This window comes from Hypomesus nipponensis, chromosome 13 (assembly GCF_054491055.1).
Source record: "Hypomesus nipponensis isolate SF chromosome 13, ASM5449105v1, whole genome shotgun sequence".
NCBI classification, from domain to species: domain Eukaryota; kingdom Metazoa; phylum Chordata; class Actinopteri; order Osmeriformes; family Osmeridae; genus Hypomesus; species Hypomesus nipponensis.
In genome coordinates, this window is record NC_140373.1 from 4,288,420 (window position 1) to 4,308,741 (window position 20,322).

At 48.7% G+C, this 20,322-nt stretch overlaps 1 protein-coding gene across 1 annotated transcript in view; it reads right to left on the minus strand.

Annotated features, from left to right (window-relative positions):
* Nucleotides 1-1,392: 1,392 nt before the first annotated feature.
* Nucleotides 1,393-20,322, minus strand: part of myo1d (myosin 1D) — a 56,871-nt gene continuing 37,941 nt past the window's right edge. The window contains exons 17-22 of the mRNA XM_084670347.1: nucleotides 19,514-19,737; nucleotides 18,757-18,895; nucleotides 18,397-18,501; nucleotides 17,704-17,817; nucleotides 13,740-13,894; nucleotides 1,393-2,223 (exon numbers count right to left, since the gene is read on the minus strand). Coding sequence (XP_084526473.1) covers nucleotides 2,067-2,223; nucleotides 13,740-13,894; nucleotides 17,704-17,817; nucleotides 18,397-18,501; nucleotides 18,757-18,895; nucleotides 19,514-19,737 — 894 coding nt within the window. The 3' untranslated portion in view covers nucleotides 1,393-2,066. The remainder of the gene's footprint in view (nucleotides 2,224-13,739; nucleotides 13,895-17,703; nucleotides 17,818-18,396; nucleotides 18,502-18,756; nucleotides 18,896-19,513; nucleotides 19,738-20,322) is intronic.

Here is a 20,322-nt window from a genome sequence, read left to right on the forward strand (position 1 = left end):
GAAGTGCCTTATCAAGCTGTGGAAGGTCAGACTGCACAGCTGCAAGGTAAAGACTTTTTAGAGGAGTGGCACAAATTAACTTATTAAAGATACTGATTTTTCCAGCCAATACTAAAGCAATTAGCAGGAATGCAGCACTTATGAAACTGATTGGTAAAGAGCTTTTTCTTTGCCTGGAGAGTGATACTAGCTGACAGATATCCGTTTTGCCACACTATCTAGGCCAAGTATTCAGAGAGTTCCTTCTTCCTTACCCTCCACTGTGGCCTCTGCCTATCAGAGACAATAATTATGAACACAGGAAGACTAAGACTCACTCATCCACATACAGTACTGTGGGCGTTCGCTCCAACCATCAATTTACATCTCAGCAAATCAATCGATAATAACCTACTGCATACAATCAATGACGTGTATAACAAACGATGTCCTTTGTATAAAGCAGCAAATTCATCTCTACATACTATAAGGTGTCAGTTAACAACAGCATGGCTGACAGGACTGCGGATATAGTGTGGTGTATGGTTGGAGCCGGTCAGGTCGCTAGCAAGCTCGAGACCAGGCAACTGCTCGTCTGCTCTGTAAAGCCTTGGCCAGTGATTCAACATGGCCAGTTGCCAGATTATTTGACACTGAGCCAGAGATGAGAGGGCAAGGTGGCTGCTAGGAGCTAATGAACAAACTGTTATCCACACAAAAACACAACTGTCTCTTCTTTCTCTTCCTCGCTTTATCCCTCTCCCTCTCAAAAGCACACGCACACACACACACACACACTCTTCCTCTCCACTAATGATCCGTGTTTGTTACTGAAGAGCCAGTTCCATTCAGGAGTAAGGACTACTCCAGGTCAATAGAAAGACCATTATCTCCAGGGACTGGCAATTAGCATGAGCTTGTGACACCAGCGCAAGAAGTTCTATAGGGTTCCAGGTCTCTGCTAGGTTTCTAATTGTGCTTTGGTATCATATGATATAACTCGGCTTCTCCTACAGTTCCTTTTGTTGACCATAAAAAATGGCAAGTACAGTCTTTATCAATACATAGAGCATGCGGCCCTGTATTGTTTACAGTCTTTTGGATGAAAATATAAGCATGTCGTTTGCTGACAGGGCTACAAATAAACATACGGTATACAGTGAGGAAATGATACAGGTTTTAAATTAAGAGAGGTTTTAATGTTCCTCTCAGAGCAGTTTTCTGTTCAGGATGTGCTCAACGCATCCGTCTAAACACCCTGTGCCTAACTGTGTCAAACTGTGTCTAACTGTGCCAATGACACTTCATCTGGAACTCAGACACTCAGCTAGGGAAAAGTATAGGACCTTTTCTTACACATAACGGTTCCCAAGAACAAATTAAGTTAACAATCAATTGTAAAATAAAAGGTGGTTATTGATAAGTTTCTTTTAATAGCTGTTGTTTACAATCGCGAACACATATATATATATATATATTTTTTTTTTTACTAAAAAGGTTTATCAGATGCTAGACCTGGTAAACTATGCCCAGTATAAGAAAAAATGAAAAATCAAAATAAGATTTCAAATTCTTATTAGGGGTTACTTTGTTTTCCATTAACACTGTCATAGTGTTTCTGTTTGATTTGGCTAAACAATATCCAATATCTCTGTCTTAACATCATGTAAGCTTTCCTAATAAAACCCTCATCTGCACATTCACTCCAAATCTCATTATATCGACAAACTAGGATGTGATTACCTTAAAAAGTTAACTGTGAAAGGAAAGACAACTCTTTGGTTGGTTTTATATATACAGTATATACTGTAGCCTATAGATAAATGTTGTGCATGTGTTTACTGTTTAACAAACGACCTTTGCAGTATTGAAATATACATAACATCTTAAACATTGAGCTGTATTCAAAAAATACATTTATCATGGCTTTTATTTAGATGTCCACTTTCCTATGTGCATACTGTTCACATCACAGTATATCGATGCTCAACCGGACGAAGACCAGAACCATCCATGTCTGATATCTGTCCCCTCCATCCCTGTCACCTGACCCCTGTCACCTGACCCGTCACCTGACCACAGCTCCGTCAGTTCCCGGGCACAGCCAGGATGTAACCGGAACGGCTCTTGGTGAAGTCTGGCTGTGATTGGTTGATCTTGGACTCGACGATGACAGTGCACTTCCTGCCGTTCATGCTGCACTGGATGGGGCTGGTGACGTTCACCTGAAGCTTCCTCTTTTCACTGCAGAGAGAGAGGGGGAGAGGGGGGATGTTAGACTTGTTGATACAGTGGTGTTTCACACACCAACAGGATTTTCAAGTTAGCGTCTATGTTTGTTCCAGGTTAAATACATCAACATTGAGTGTGAGACATTGGGGCAGTAAGGTAGCATATTAAAGTGTTCACCTCAACGCTACTAGCAGTTCACCTAAACGCTACTATGGAATTACCTTCATTGAACAACAACAACAACAACAATAACAAGTGCATGCTAATTGCTTAAAAGACTTAACGGAATAATGCTCTTCGATACATAACTGTCACATTTCAAATGCCTTTGGACATGCCTCTGACTAGATATTATAAAAGCAAACTATATTTCATTAGGATTGATAACAGAGAAGCTGGGAGGGGAGGATCCCCTGTGCTGGTCCTGTGTGAGAGCACAGCAGTAGGCTGGCTTTCAGCTCTTGTCACATTTAGTTAAATCTTCCGCTTAAACAGACATTTCTGCTTTCAAAGAAGATCGATGAAGCAAATAAAATAGAGGTTGAGGGGAAAAAAGACATCTGTTAGGGTGAAACTCTTCATGAGCTCGAAGAGGAGGGGAGAGAGAGAAATAGAGAGCCTATCTAGGTTAATAAAGGTAGAGAGCACAGATTAAATTGCCATCTTCCCTTTATTAGCGCGCATCTTCCCCCTCTCCTCCTGACACAGTTTGGTTCTGGCTCACTGATAAGTGCCACTCATGCCATTTGTCAACAACATAATGAAACCTAAAACTGCATACTGATTAAATCAGAAAACTAACCACAACATCTATTCAGACCAAGCTAAATTCAGACAGTGATTCACTTTGACCTTGACACTGGCTGTTACGCAACAATGCCTCATAGACAACAATACCCTCAACTACCCACACTGCACTCCTGCACCTCTATGCATCTCTAACAGAGAAACCCAGGATTTCGGCAGTATCTTTTTATACTGGTTTCTATGGAAACCACTGTGAACTCCTCCATCTGTCATGGCTGCCTTTGCCAGCCAATGGGACGCCAGTACTGTAGTATGTCTCTTCCCTGCCTGTCTGTCCTCCTCTCTCCATCTCTCCTCCTCCCCCTCTCTCCCATCTCCCTCTCTCTCCTCCTCTCCGGGCAGCCAGGGGGGATGCCACCAGCCTCCTTGAAGGGCAGCCAGGGTTAGACTCCCAAACACAAACATTGGGCTTCACCTCGCCAAGGGTTCCATGGCATATTTACAAACAATATATCTGACATGGAAAAGGTCCACTGCCAAGGTTTCGTAGCCTATAAACATGGTGGATATCAATACAAAATAGGTGAATCATGCTTGTCATATTAGGTTATTATAAAAAGGCTCTTACATACTGATGTCAGTATGTAAAGATCAACTGGCTAAATGCTGGACAGGATCAAAACATAAAAACACACACCCATACATACATACACACACACATATCTCTCTCTCTGTATGCATACGGAGCATCTTTATGCTGAATGCTAAGTGGTTCTAAGGCTGCTGTGTTCATTCTGCCATGGAGACCCGCAGATCTCAGAGGGAGACTTAGCTAAGACACAGCACCCCTCCCTCTGGAAAATCTATTATTTCCTCCTCTCTCCTCAACTGTGTGTGTGTGTGTGTGGACGAGCATGTGTGTGTGTGTGTGTGGGTGGGTGCGTTCACGTAAATCCTGTGTACCCATAAACCGCCACTTAATCCTGTATCATCATTATAATATTATACTTATTATTCATAGTCTAGGGTCTGTGGAAAGGGAGGAAGAGGAGGAAGAGGAGAACCGTGCGGGCAGTTGGAGAGCAGGGGAGTCTATCAGCATATCTGGGCAACTCCTGTGAGTCATCCCTCTAACAGTGTCTCTGGCTCAGCACCAAGCTTTCTTGTCTCCTGAAAAATGGATGAGTGTTCCTCTGCGAAGGTGCAGTTAAGCGCACAGACGCTCCGCATGGACACAGAGCACATCCGTGACTTGCGAAAATATTTTTGGAAAAAGGTTATACTGAGGTCAGACCCTCCGCGGCGACGGACAACAACCGAGACTCAGGGAGCCATCCTGTGTGACTAACGAGGGGCGCAGCAGTTTAATGATATGACAGGATGAAACACATACATGACCAAACTACTGATGTGGGATTGTAAATACAGGCAGGATTGGAGCAGGCTGTGTGTACCAGGGACAGAGACAGACGGCAAAAATGTGGGACAGATGATCAACAAGAGCTCAGGTTCTGTGCCAAGAGCTTTGCGCACACACACACACACACACACACACACAAAAATAGGACCAAAAACCAACTGAATGATGAAAATAACCCACATCCTCAATCGCAAAAACAGCCACACACACACACACACACACACACACACCAGATTCTGTCTGAGGCCTAAGGAGGGTCTCCACAGGAAGCTGTTCCAGTGGGCAGAGAGGAAGATGAGCCCTGCTGCTTGTCAGTCCCATCTCTGGCCCTGCTCTCTCCAGACACAGCACGACCCTTTAGATGCTGTAGGAGGCTGGAGGTCTATTAAAAACAACAGTCTCCTTTGATCAATACCAAGATGCTGTGGGTGTGTATGTGTGAATGTTGTGTGTGTGTGTGTGTGTGTATGTGTTGATACTGGCCAAGGGAGAGAGGGCCGACAGACTCATGCTACCTTCATGTCTGATGGATGGCCCAGCCCCCCTCCCAGCCCCCTCCCAGCCCCCCTCCCAGCCCCCCTCCCAGCCCCCCCTCCCAGCCTCACTATCCATGCCCTGCAGCCCACCCCCCATCGCCAGCATGAACAATCACCACCCTCACATCCCAAACGAGGGAGGGGGAGAGGGAGGGAGAAGGTGGGCGAGAGAGGTAGGGTCCCCATCCTTCATCTCAGTGTCACTGCAACCCCCCATTCACTCTCACAACCATCAGCGCTGAACTCGGAACAGAACAGAACATGCACTCTCCCTCACGTGGCTGGCTCACGCATCTCACGTGCTCATGCTACACACACTCTCACACACATCCAGCAGGCAACTAATGACTCCATCCTGAGAGACAGGCCATAGAGCTGATTGTTTCCCCATGGCACAGCTAGGGTTTTGTCGAGGCAGGTGTGAGTGCCATCTCGATGGGTGTGAGGTTGTTTCATCAGCACCCACCAGAGGACCACAGTACCTGTAGGGTTAACCCCATGCTGGTGTTGAGCATTAGATGATGTGTTGTGAGTTAGCTTTGAATGGAAAGCCACAATATTTTACAGTCCTCAAGCTATGGCTCCATAATCCAGAGGCAGTTCATGTCAACTGGCGATGAGATAGCCAGAGGCAAATGCCTCAAATGCATTCCCCCCATCCCACAAACAGAATCATTTTTGCATACTTCCCAGTATAGTAAACACACCCCTGAATATCAGAGACCTCGTTTCCAGTATTCATTTGTTAACATCTTTATGGTTCCTGATCCCAGACTGCAGCTAAGAGCAACCTAAAAGACCAGACTATGAATACCGACAAATATAATTGAAGCCGATAAGAAAATGTAACGTGTTTAGACTTCAGTCCTTCAAAACCTTCCAAAGCTCAAGCTATTATTCATCAACTCGTTAGAGCCTTTGCCTTCAATATTTCTTAACTTGTGAAAGGGGAGAATCTGGGTATACAGTAGATATTGCCTTTCCCCTCTTCTAACTTCCCTTCCTTCCGCATGTCTTCTGCATGTCTATAGAAAAGAGCTATCCTCTTCATTGAAATGGAGGGGATTACTAAGTAGGTCATTTAAAATGCTCGAAAAAGGCTTAGCAGCAAAAAGAAAAAACTATTGATCAAAGCCAAGTCCTTGCTAGTAGGACAGGAAAACAGTAGAGAGGAGAGGAGGAGAGAGGAGAGGAGGAGAGAGGAGAGGAGAGGAGAGGAGAGGAGAGGAGGAGAGGAGGAGAGAGGAGAGGAGGAGAGGAGGAGAGAGGAGAGAGGAGAGGAGGAGAGGAGGAGAGAGGAGAGGAGGCGAGAGGAGGAGAGAGGAGAGGAGGAGAGAGGAGAGGAAAGGAGAGAGGAGAGGAAGAGAGAGAGGAGAGGAAAGGAAAGGAGGGGGGTTGAAAAATCAATCGGGAGAGTAGAAAAGAGTGAGGAAGCCTAGCAGTGAAGCTGCCAAGGGGAGCCTGAGATCAGAGGCCCCCACTGTACTCGGAGCTAGGAGATAGGACCCACCCGGTCCCGTGTGGAGGTCAGGAGGTGAGGGGTGGAGAGTGGATGGTGCCCTCAGCTCTCCACTGTGTCAACCTGCCTGAAGACCAACAGGCCTGCGGCTTCAGAGCACAGGAGCTGCTTAGTATTCATGCCTGCCTGTGGGGCTCTTCCTCAAACTGCAGAGTGGACACAACAACCCAGGTCTGGAGCTTCCAGTGTGGAGGCATCAGGACCATTTCGCCTCATCATGCGTACTGATGGGAAAGATAACGGTGAGAGAGAGCGCGTGTCGGAGACTAGGGCAGACGGAGCACATGGTGCCATGCTCTCCCTGGAGAGATGGGGGATCCACTCTCTGTCCCTGCCAGGCCTCCAGTCTGCTCCTGGTTGTGTCCAGTCCCCGGGACAGATGCCCAGGGACAAAGAGCACACCCCTCCTCCCCCGTGTCATCCTCTCAGTAAGGGATCAGCAGCGGTGCTGTTCCCTGTCAGGAAGCAGCACAGTGAGCAGAGGCGCGTCTCTGAGCCGGTGTACAGATGGTCTCAACGCTGCTCAGCAACAATGGCTCCTCAGCAGGACCCCCCCCCCTCCCCATGCCTCCGTCTCAAACAATCACTCGGGCCTCTTCGATCCTCCTCTCCATTCTTCTCTTCTGCACCATGAAATGGGTGACAGTGGCCATTCTTTAGTGGCTGGCAGATCCTTCAGGAGTTGGCTACGGACATCCCTGAGGTAGTTGCTGGTCTGGGCTGGAGCTACTTCCACATTGCCAGTGGGTGACTGCTCACTTTGAACCAACTCCTCCTCCCCCATCCCTACCCAAGTTTTCACATTAAATTGAATCAATACCCTCAATCCAGAGCGAGTTTATTGCCGCTTATTAACACTTTTGGCAGAGTGCGTATGTGTTGGTTGTGGACAACTTCGCTTAGCAGGTGCGGGGGGGTTCTAGAGTTGATCTGCTCAAGGCTGCGGATGACAGGAAAGGAGATAAATGGGAGGCAGAGAGGGATGGAGAGAGACCGTGGGGGAGATAAATGGGAGAGAAACAGGGACGGAGAGACGACAGGGGAGACGAACGAGGGCAGAGCAGGATGGAGGGACGAGGGCAGAGCAGGATGGAGGGAGGAGGGCAGAGCAGGATGGAGGGAGGAGGGCAGAGCAGGATGGAGGGATGAGGGCAGAGCAGGATGGAGGGACGAGGGCAGAGCAGGATGGAAGGACGAGGGCAGAGAAGGATGGAGGGACGAGGGCAGAGCAGGATGGAGGGAGGAGGAGGAGGACCAGCCATGTGAGGACAGGAGGTGGAAGATAATCACAGAGAAAGTGACAGCAGGTGACCACTGGGAGATGACACAGTGCTGTTGCTGGGCGGATTACTACAGCTAGAGGGTAGGGGCTAAACCGTAAAGGTCAAAGGGCAACGAAGCCCATGTCAGAATTTAGAATGAAATGCAGTGGTACCAAGTCCAGGGCAGGCAGGGGGCACCAGAGTGGAGGGTGGTACCAGGGGAAGGTCAGGTGACCTGTCCCTCTGTCCCTGTCAGTCAGCAGGCAGAGAACACCGCAGCACCGCACAGAGCCACGCAGGGAGAAAGTAGGTCAGTCTCTCTCTCTCTCTCTCTCTCTCTCTCTGTCTCTGTCTCTGTCTCTCTCTCTCTCTGTCTCTCTCTATCTCTCTCTCTCTATCTCTCTCTCTCTGTCTTTCTCTATCTCTCTCTCTCTCTATCTCTCTCTATCTCTCTCTATCTCTCTCCGTCTCTCTCCGTCTCTCTCCGTCTCTCTCCGTCTCTCTCTGTCTCTCTATCTCTGTCTCTCTCTCTCGCTGTCTCTCTCACACACACATATACTGTATGCACACACACATAGTCAAAGAAGCTCCCTCCCCATCATTCAATTCATCACGCCCCCCCCCCAAAACGCTTCCCGCCCCTGCCATGACAGGAGCTATGGAAGTGTGTGTTTGTGTGTGTGTGAATGTTTGTATGTTTGTGCCTGTGAGTCTCCATTCATGCAGATGTATCTGAAAGCTTCTGTATCGAAGGTAAACACTGGGTGTATCCGTTGGTACAGTATGGTTCCAAGTCAGACTATAAACAGACATGTCGAAAGAACAAAAAATACATGTAAAAACAATTAGTTGTATGGATGACGGCTCTTGTTTGACGTGACAAAAATACCCTCAGTTGCTCGGCGTGGAAAGATGAGAGTGGGTTCATTCATAGCATGAACAGACAGGCTCAGTTGATGAGCTTTATAAATACCATCTCTCTCTTTATCCCTCTCTCTCTTTATTTCTCTCTCTCTTTATCCCTCTCTCTCTCTCTCTCTCTCTCTCTCTCTCTCTCTCTCTCTCTGTGTCCCTCTATCTTAGGGACAGGGGGAGATGTCTGATTAGTATTCTCCGCTGGCAGGGTTGTTAATGGACAAAATATCAGACAAACATGAAGCAGCCGGTCGCTATGGCAACTGCATCTGCAGCGCATACGGAGGAAGGGGGAGGAAGAGAGATAGGGGTGAGAGCAGAAAAACAAGGGGGGAGGGGGAGGAGTAGGGTGACAGAGGGAAGGGGAGGAAAGTGAGAGGGAGGGATGGAGAGGGAGGGATGGAGAGGGAGGGAGGTGTGAAGAGGGAGTGAGAGGGAGGGGTGGAGAGGGAGGAAGAGAGAGGGAGGGAGAGGGAGGGGTGGAGAGGGAGGAAGAGAGAGGGAGGGAGGGAGAGGGAGGGGTGGAGAGGGAGGAAGAGAGAGGGAGGGAGGGAGGTGTGAAGAGGGAGGGAGGGAGAGGGAGGAAGAGGTGGAGAGGGAGGAAGAGGGAGGGAAGGAGGGAAGGAGGGAAGGAGGGAGGGAGGGAGGGAGGGAGGGAGGGAGGGAGGGAGGGAGGGAGGGAGGGAGGGAGGGAGGGAGGGAGGGAGGGAGGGAGGGAGGGAGGGAGGGAGGGAGGGAGGGAGGGAGGGAGAGGGAGGGAGGGGTGGGTGGAGAGAGAGAGGGAGGGGTGGAGAGAGGGAGGGGAGCCTGACTTCCTTAAGTCTGAATGTTCGATTCAGCATAAACGGGTGACCTTGATGGGGGGAGAGACAAAAGCAAGTGTTCCCAGAGCACGTGCTCCCCTCCTCCTGTCTCTCTGTCTCAGCATCCTTAATAATGACGATGATGGTGCCATCTCCAATTACACAGAAAAGTGCAGTATTGCACATTTCAACACGAACAGCACTTCATTGCAGTTTGAATATTCATCTCTGCAACGCTGCATTAAAACACACACCGAACAACAGACCAGATTACTCTGGGAGAATAAACACCAATCCCTTCTTAGATGGCCAGTTGTTTTATTATAGCTGCTCAAAAAAGTCTGCATTGCAGAGTTAAGGCATAATGCTGGAATCAATGGGCATCCATTCAGGGGTGCTTTAGAGGCAACCTGTAAATGTGATTACTCGTGTCAACCGCCAGGGCTGAGGAGAAAAACCGCACACACGATCACAGCACACAAACCACACACTGGGATCTCCTCACTTCCCTGAAAATGCTCCTCTCTCTTTCTCCTCATGCACGCTCTCTCTCCATGACTCTCTCTCCTTCTGCAGTTGAATTTCCTTGAGCGACCCAAATTGCAGGTTGGCCCAGATTTGACGAGCGGGGGCACAGCCCCTCTGGGCCCTTCAATTGAGAGCCGTGGACTTTGCTGCTGAGTCACTCATGAGAAAGAGGGTGGAAAAGAGAGAGAGGGGGAAAGAGAGAGACAAAGTGACAGCGATAGCGAGAGAAAAAGAAAGCGACAGAGCGAGTGGCAGAAGTATGAATGAAAGAACAAAAGAAATAAAAGAGTGGAAGGCGCAGGTAGATGAAGAGAGGAGTTTTCTAGATGACATTTCCCACATGGCTCTCTGTTCCCTCCCTGTCCCCAGTGGCCAGTGAGGAGAGAGGAACCTTCCTTCTCATTACAGGGCAGGAGACCAGAATACACCACATCGTCCTCTGAGGGAAGACACACAGGAGAGGAAAGGAGTTAATGAATTCCTGCAGAGAAAGAGAGAGATACAAAGCGAAAGACAGATACCGAGCGATACACCGAGCGAGAGAGAGAGAGAGAGAGAGAGAGAGAGAGAGAGAGAGATACAAAGCGAAAGAGAGATACCGAGCGATACACACAGAGAGAGAGAGAGAGAGAGAGAGAGAGAGAGAGAGAGAGAGAGAGAGAGAGAGAGAGAGAGAGAGAGAGAGAGAGAGAGAGAGAGAGAGAGAGAGAGAGAGAATATGGGGAAAAGAATAGAAGAGGTAGATAAAATAAAGAAAGATCATTTTGTCCATCCTGTCCAGATTGTCATTAGTCCCTCTGGACAACAGCAGGATTAAAGCATTGCCTTAGGAACCATGGTTCTGAGAAACCCATTCAGAGACATTATACAAGTCCAAACCATGTCGACACAAATGATTATGTCAATGTATGTCAAGGACTGCAGCATCTTTTAAGGAACTTCCCTTCAGTTTGGGTTAGACCATAGCTCTAGTTATACACAAAGGATAAACACACACAATAAAACTACAGTGCAACCTGGAACAAGGACTGAAGGAAGTGTAATGTGAGTGAGTGTGCATGTCTGAATGTACAGGTTTCGGTGGGCAATGTAAAAGTAAGTGTCTGCATTTCTGGGAAGGTGTGTGTGACAGATGTAGAGGGTGTCTCTGCCCCCTATCCCAGGAGCAGGGGGACTGCTGCAGTGGCTGGTGGGTGCGTGGGGTGCATGTCAATCTAGACAGACCCTGGCTAAATATAGAGCAGGCTTCCACTGCACTACTGCTGCTTTCAATATTTCATCTACTCTCCTGAATGGATGGTAGAGAGAGAGAGAGAGAGAGAGAGAGAGAGAGAGAGAGAGAGAGAGAGTGAGAGAATGTGGGGGATGAAAGGAGAAAGGGTAGAGAAACAGAGACACAGCGAGAGAAAGTAGGGTGCAAAAGGAGAAAAAGAGAGCGATAGTGAAAGAATAGAAAGCAAGAGCGAGAGCGATGGAAAGAGAGAGAGAGAGAGAGAGAGAGAGAGAGAGAGAGAGAGAGAGAGAGAGAGAGAGAGAGAGAGAGAGGGACACAGCAGCAGAAAGAGGGGCAACATGGACAAAAATAGACAGAAGAAAAAAAGAAAAAGGACTAAGAAGGAGTGAGAGCAAGGAAGGAAGGGAGGGAGGAGGTAAAGGAGAGAGAGCTCTAATCCTGTGGGGTTTTATGCAGAGCGGGCTGGAGTTTCACTGAGTTTCTAGACAACTGGGGTGCGTCACAACAGATAAGAGGGTTATGTTCTTATAAGCAAACCCGATTCGGAGAATCAGTTATTTTGAGCTTGCATATCTGTATCTACAATATGGCGGTGCTGACATATCTAAAAGTAAAACCACTTGCGTCGCAAATTAAATGTTTTTTTATTTAAATGTTATTTTGTACCGAATCTTAGGGACCGAGCCAATGTATCCGCCATTTTGTCCTAGTTGTCAACTCAGTCTAGACCTGCCAGTGCTATGAAGACAGGGGCTTAGTCTCAGCGTCGTTCTGTCCTACACATGGTGTCATGTTGTGGGGATGGAGAATGTGCCAGGGACACTGGCCCCATGTGGGAGCAGTAAGCTGCCTCAGATCTGTCAGCATGGTGTTCAGCCTGGGCACTGAGCACCATGCTGAAGGAGAGAGAGAGGTTAACTCTACATCTGCAGGGATCTATAGGGGAAGTATACATCACACACGCACACACACGCGCGCACACACACACACCAGTGACAGAGTGGGTATGGCCTAGTGTTCAGCCCATGTTTCACAGTGATGGATGGGCCTGTATATGAAGCACATGGAGGGTCATTAACAAGGACCCAATGGCATCACAGCCCAGCCTGACACACAGACAACCTGAGTACAAAGGAGACATGATAGCATCGCCTACACACACACACACACACACACACACACACACACACACACAAAGAGGCACACAGATCCGAATCAGGTATCATTGTTAGAAAGATTCCACAGATTTCAGGTGGTGTAGCAGGCCAGGAAGCGTCTCAGAGCTATACAGGGAGTCAGACGAGGCCAGGAGGCAGTCCTATCTGACAGGCAGTGAGAGCGGGGACACAGAGGCATACCAGGACAGGCGACAGGACTGTGCAGCACCAGGCACACACAGGAGCAGCACACCACAGATCCTGTTCAGCTGGCCTCAGTCCTGAAGTCATCCTGCATACCAAGTCACCTCAGGGCAGCAGACCCATCTGGAGCACTGCCCCTCACCGGAGAGAGGGATTACAGACACACCACAACCTGACAGCCTGATTCCAACCAGGAATGGTCTGTTAAGTGATATGACTGGGACAGATTACAGGACAAAGTCAGACAGTCAGACAGACAGTCAGACAGACCGTCAGTCAGTCAGACAGTCAGACAGACAGACAGTCAGACCATCAGACAGACAGACAGCCAGTCAGACCATCAGACAGTCAGACAGACAGCCAGTCAGACCATCAGACAGTCAGACAGACAGACAGACAGACAGACAGACAGACAGACAGACAGACAGTCAGACCATCAGACAGTCAGACAGACAGACAGACAGCCAGTCAGACCATCAGACAGTCAGACAGACAGTCAGACCATCAGACAGTCAGACAGACAGCCAGTCAGACCATCAGACAGTCAGACAGACAGACAGACAGACAGTCAGACCATCAGACAGTCAGACAGACAGACAGACAGACAGCCAGTCAGACCATCAGACAGTCAGACAGACAGTCAGACCATCAGACAGTCAGACAGACAGCCAGACAGACCGTCAGTCAGACAGACAGACAGCCAGTCAGACCATCAGACAGTCAGACAGACAGTCAGACCATCAGACAGTCAGACAGACAGACAGTCAGACCATCAGACAGTCAGACAGACAGCCAGACAGACCGTCAGTCAGACAGACAGACAGACAGACAGACAGACAGTCAGACCATCAGACAGTCAGACAGACAGTCAGACCATCAGACAGTCAGACAGACAGACAGTCAGACCATCAGACAGTCAGACCATCAGACAGTCAGTCAGACAGTCAGACAGACAGACAGACAGACAGACAGTCAGACAGACAGTCAGACCATCAGACAGTCAGACAGACAGCCAGTCAGACCATCAGACAGTCAGACCATCAGACAGACAGTCAGACCATCAGACAGTCAGACCATCAGACAGTCAGACCATCAGACAGTCAGACCATCAGACAGACAGACAGACAGTCAGACAGACAGTCAGACCATCAGACAGTCAGACAGACAGAAAGGCAGATGGACAAATAGAAAGACACACGCTACCTTCTGAAGTGGCTAAGCAGGGTGCCCACCAGTTCCCCGATACGACTTTCTCCAGCGGGCACCATGCCCTGTAGGCACACCACCAGGTCCCTGCTGTCCTTAGTGTGGAACACCACCAGCTGGTCCTTCCCTGGAGACACACTCACCCCTGTCACCTGGGGGAGACACACATACACACACACACACACACACACACACTGAAGTTAGTACAGCTCTAAGGACATTTCTACACTTCGGCTTTCACACCAAATCCAAACTACCATCTATCATATGTCATTTACCTAGGAAGTGAAATCCCCTGGGAGTCTTCCCACATAAGGGCTGTACTGCTTTTATGGAAACGAAAGCCCAATGGACAACAAGATGTGTTTCAGCGACGGCAGAATTTGCGAATTCGATTACTTCAATTAATTGGAAGACAAATCTTAGTGAGATGTGTAGTCATAAACCACAGAAGTGATGTGTAAAGAGCAGGTTCAGAAGCACAGCACTGTGTGGCACCATTCTTGCTCGGGATGGAAATCAATATTTGGATTTATCGATCTACCTTTCCCTCCATCTCAGAGCTGTGTTCCCAGGGTCCACTGGGCCAGTAAGCTGAGGAAACACCAGGAGGGGGGGGGGGGGGGGGGGGGCGGGGGGCAGGAACCCCTTACTGGGACAAATCATTATTCCATCTCCATCAGCTTAATGCAAGAGGCAGCATGACTTCCCCTCAGGGGAGATAGCAGCATCTTATTTACCTACAACATGTCATGGTTTGTCTCCTGGCTGGATGCATCTGTCCGCAGGTATACAGTATCACTACAGGATCTGCCACTCGTGGGATTTATCAAATGGAGCAAGACGGCACAGGTCACATTAACATTTATATTAAAAGTGCAATTGGTCGGAACAGGACTCATTTATGTAATGAGAGGGATAATGATGAAGATTTGTTCAGACCACTGCTGGTTTGCTTCTTCACTCTTTCTTCTCTACATGTCGACCCCATCCAGAGACGTTATGTGTGTTTGTAAATGTCACGTTCTTCGTCTGCTTCCTACCGGCTGTGTGTAAGGAGTGAGTAAGTGTGTTTTGCGGAGTGGGCAGTCCAGAGACACATGTGCAGTCCAGAGACAAGCCATCTGACCAGCGCATTCTGCTCCAAGACAGAGTTGTCATAGCAATGTGAATTGAGTGCCAGCCTATTCTTGAGGGAGTGAATCTGAGGTTATGTAACATCGCCAAAACCCTTTGAGATGGAAAGAAGAGGGGGGGGGGATGGTAGAGAGAGGGGCAGAGACAGAGACAGAAAGTGGATGGGAGAGAGCTCTATGCAGTATGACTAAAAGGCTAACAGTATAATGAGCCAAGCTGTGACCAGTTAGGCTGCCTTTGATGTTGACTCAAATCACTGTCCACTCTCATTTCCTCCCACAAGCCCCCACAGACATCTACAAGACACATTGTGTCTCAAATGTGTGAAACTACTCTCAAAGGGACAAAGCTGTAATAATGAGATGGGCAGTGAAAGAGAGAGCTAGAAAGGAAACGTGAGCGAGGGAAAAAACAAATAAGCTCTACTGGGAAGTACAGACAGAGAGAGCACATATGCAGGGAGGCCATTTGTGCACATGCCTGAACGACACCAGACATCAGCTGATCTGCCCTCCCGCTCCATCACCATGACAACCCTGTCTCCTGGGAAGTTGGCATGACAACGGCAGAGCAAGCGCAGTGAAAGGGGAAGAGCACAGGATGTGGATATAGGAGGAAAGGGGTGAGGGAAGGATAGAGGGGAGGAGAGGAGACTGCAGAGGTAAAGGAGAGAGGGGAGAGAGGTAAAGAGAGAGGTGACGAGAGAGGTAAGGAGACAGGAGAGGTGAAAAGAGAGGAGAGAGGTAAGGAGAGAGGTGACGAGAGAGAGGAGATAGGTAAGGAGAGAGGTGACGAGAGAGGTAAGGAGAGGTGACGAGAGGTGACGAGAGAGAGGAGATAGGTAAGGAGAGAGGTGACGAGAGAGGTAAGGAGAGGTGACGAGAGAGGAGAGAGGTAAGGAGAGAGGTGACGAGAGAGGTAAGGAGAGGTGACGAGAGGTGACGAGAGAGAGGAGATAGGTAAGGAGAGAGGTGACGAGAGAGGTAAGGAGAGGTGACGAGAGAGGAGATAGGTAAGGAGAGAGGTGACGAGAGAGGTAAGGACAGAGGTGACGAGAGAGGTGAGGTGAAGAGAGAGAGAGACGGAGGGTCAGGGGAAGGGGTTAAGAAAGGGTACAGGTAGGAGGGAACGTGTCAGATGTGTCAGTGAGAGAGATGGAAGACTGAAGGAAGACAGGAGGGGGATATTGTACCATTTTACAACATGTTTTTTTTTCCTTTTTCCTTTTTTTCTTTTAACAAGGACACGCCACCATGGCAAAGACATTTAACAAAGTAATGATCCAGTGTAGGTAGTCAGGGTGTTAATTGGCATATAAATCCCAGAGACTCCTCAGTGGTCCTGTATAGACGTGTAGGGAGCTCTTCATCTCCCTGGTCCTCCCCCACCTCTCCCCCTGGTCCCCCCCACCTCTCCCCCACCTCCCCCCACCTCTCCCCCTGCCCCCCCCCCCTCCCCCCACCTCTCTCCTCCAGGAGCAGTAAATAACCGGAGGGCAGCCAAGTTTGGCGAGCCGGGACATCTCGCTAATCAAGCCCTAACCGCCCCTCCCCTCTAGGCAACCTTCTCTAATCGATCCCCCCCCCCCCCCCCCGCCCTGCCCTTACTATGCATTTCCATCTTCACAGCCCATCTCTCTTTCACCTTGACCAGTGCTCTCTCTCCCGCCGATGACTTTTACAGTAATAAACGTGTCAATGACAATACATTACTGCTTCTACCCTTGCAGGTATGCTATCCTGACCTCAATATTGGGTGTGTTGGTGACAAAGGCCACTCAGTTTCCAACAGTGTTGCCTATGAGTCTCCTGTGTTGGACTCGGTCCTGCAAGCTTTGTGTGTGTGTGTGTGTGTGTGTGTGTTGTTAGCTAGCCCTGTTGTTCCCCTTTCCTCTGCTCTCCTCCCATCCTCAGTTCACATCATGGATGCAGAGATAAGGCCAGGCTGTCACCATGTCAGACTGAACACCGGACAGTCTTGTCACAATTGTCATCTCGCATCCGGCTCATTTCTCATTCATTTAAGCGGGAGGGAGCTGGTGGGGGTTTGGGGGCTGTATCTACCAGGAGATTCATGCTGAACACCCCTCCCTCCCTCTCTCCCTCCCTCCCTCCCCAAGGTCAACTGTTGAGGCGTTCTCAGCCAGTTATACCACTTACGCAAAATATTGTAAGAAATTAGGCGTTATCAAAGACAGAATGACAAAGAGAGAGAGAGATTGAGACAGATAAACAGCAAGAGAGAGATACTAATGAAACAATAAATATACACAAAGTTATACAATGAGGTTTACATGTTACGTAAACAACATTTAAGAAAAGCCAGTCTGTTTTTTTGGGGGGATGTGGTGTAAATCTAAAAACAAAACGCACAGTGGATAGTTCACCATGGAAACAACCTCATGTGCTCTCTGCGGATGCGGCTACCTCAGTCGACCTATCAGAGGCTACATGTAGTTCGGAGTCAGCCAATTGGAGAAAGGGTGAGAATTTGGAACATTCCAGAATGATGCACTCAGATTAGTCAACACCTCTATCATAAACATTATGTTAACAATGAATCAGTTTACACCCTTTTAAATCCCATAATAACGTATTTAATTTGTACTTGGCTCTGAGAAAAAAAGCATTATTCATCTCCACTGCCTCTCTATGGAATTCAAACAAAACCTTTAATTTAGCTCACATAAGAAAGGAACAAAACCAGTTTTTTGAGGCCTTTGTTAGAGAGATAAGAGTTGCCGAGCCTGATTGAGAAGGCGTGGTGATGTGAAACACTGGCATGCAGTGCTACAGGGTCGTATGTGATGTGGCGCTGTTCTTACGTTGTAGAGAGGGATGTTCTTCATAGGCTTGTACTGCTTCAGGGGGTCCATCTTATACAGGTGCCGGTCTGTGATGAGGACAGCCCGGTTCTCAGACTTGTGGAAACGGTTGATCTGGGAAACACAAAAAGCCTCATCAGTCACCCCACAGGAACTCCACACACACATCCAAACACACCACCGGGAGCCGGCTGCTACCAGGAAGTGTGTGTGTGTGTGAGTGTGTGTGTTAGAGGGATAGGGCATGACCAAGCTGTTGCTCTGGTCACGCATCCGTCCAATCACAAAAGCTCCAGGCGTTTGATGTTTTTCGTGCCAACGCAAAGTTCTTCCAGAGCAGGTTATGAGAGTGTGTAGAGAGGACGTGTCAGCAGCTTCTAGATGGAATCTGAATTCACAACACACACACACACACACTTCTTTTCACACAACCCCCTTTCTGTGCAGTCAGGTACTCGATTGGTTCCAGGGACCATCCGAATGACTCAATTATTCAATAATTCCAACCACATGGTGCAGCCCCAGAAGTTCCATGTCCCGAGAAATTGCGTTAGCAAGATTCCAAATAATTTACATTTTGCCCGGTGTGTGTGTGACACACACAGAGACAGAGCGAGAGAGACAGAGACAGAGAGAGACAGAGAGAGACAGAGAGACAGAGAGAGATCAGGACAGTTGGGTGTACACCTGTACCTTGCGCACGTTGCAGGAGAAGAGGATCCTCATGAACTTGTCTTTCCTCTGCAGCTCACTGGAGAGCAGCGTGAAGGAAGAGGCTGTCTCAGGGCTGTCTCTCTTCTGGAGGGAAACAAACATCCACACACACAATGGACGTCACACCAATTTGTTTCCTCATAAAGGACAAAGCACTTTACACAGCATTGCGGGTCAGCAAAATCAGAAATGACTCTCTTGAAAAATAAGACGTGCGTACAAAACGGCACATACACAAGCTGTTTCGTCATTTCAACAGTTTCCATTCTAATGACGCACACACAAGTTGGACTTCTATATCAGAGGAGCACGTTGCTTCCAGTGTGTTATCGTCCTCACCAGGTAGTTGCCCTCCCAGGTCCTCTGCAGGCCCAGATCCACCCTCTGGCCCTTGAGGGCCTCCAGGGTGGCTACCTTGGCCCTCACCTGCAGGGTCTCCTCTGGAGACAGGCCTTTGATCAGGGTCCACGCCCACCACCTGAAGCCCAGACAAACACACACACACACACACACACACACATCAATAAAGCAAATCTCTTTGTTACCGACTCCTATCAAGGCAACACCGCCCAGGGGCGCCCATCATTGATAGGCGCATCATCTGCCCGTCAACAGACAGAACAGACATTCTTTGTCTTTCTCTTTCTCTCCCTCGCTCTCCCTCCCACCCTCCATCCCTTCTACCTCCAAACACTGTGCACTGAGCTTCAGAATGCAGGTTTCAGGAAGAAAAAAAACCTTGATGGGGATGAAAGTAGAAGCCCTAAGAAGAAAAATCGATGTTGAGCGCAGCACCTTGGGCTGAAGGAAACGTGTGTAAGAGCCTTCAGAGGGACCCAGCTGTGTATGAACCAACACCCAGGGCCATAGAGCAGCATGCTAAACCCTCAGCGCACTCACAACACAGGAGCAGGGTGGCTTGGAGTTTGTGCTGTGTGAGCACAGGAGGCAAGCAGTAAATGACTCACATCCAGCCCTATATATACTGAGTGTGTGCGTTGGCGTACCTGTGTCCCTGTATATTTGTAGGCGATTGAGAGAAGTGTGTGTGTGTGTGTGTGTGTGCGGGTGCCTGATTAACATCTGGTCTTCTTACCTGCCGTAGATGCTCCTTAGTGCTTCTTCAAAGCGACGCAGGACTTTGGGCGGCGTGGGCCACTTGACGTGTCTCCCGTAGTCCTTCATGGACTGCACATTTTTGAAGCGCCGGTTGACTTCGCGGATGTAGGACTTGACCTTGTAGCGCCGGTAGGCCCGGAGGATGATGAGTGCGGCTCGCATGCGCCGGTAGCGCATCCTGGCAATGGTGCCACGCCACACCTGGGAAACCACACCACAGGTGAGACCAGGAACATGGTCACATGGTCTGCATGGAACATGGTCTGCATGGAACATGGTCTGCATGGAACATGGTCACATGGTCTGCATGGAACATGGTCTAATAATCAATATGTGGTATTCTGTGATACTGAATCACATGTACTGCCTGTGTGCATAGTCATAAAGTGACATCGCCATTACAGTTCAAATAATTTCTTTGTTACGTTTTTTTGTATTCTTGGTTTCTAACAGCCATAAATCACAAATTCAGAACAAAAAAAGGCAGAATCACTTCAACAAACACAGATGACGTGCACAGCGTGCGCAGAGGCTTGACTGACAAACAAGCCCAGAGCCTGTGAAACCACACACATCAGCTGTAGAGTTATCAGCCCCTCTAAGACATGAATAATAGATGGTAGAGAGACCCTGGGGAGCTATAGCTCCTGGGTCTCTCTCTCTCTAGGACCACTACCATATGCTCCCTTCTACTCTCTGATTCATGGAGACCCCTCCAAGAGTAGTTAAAACAATGTAAGCTCAAAATGATAACTCTTAATTGCGAGGACGTCTAGGCATAAGTCT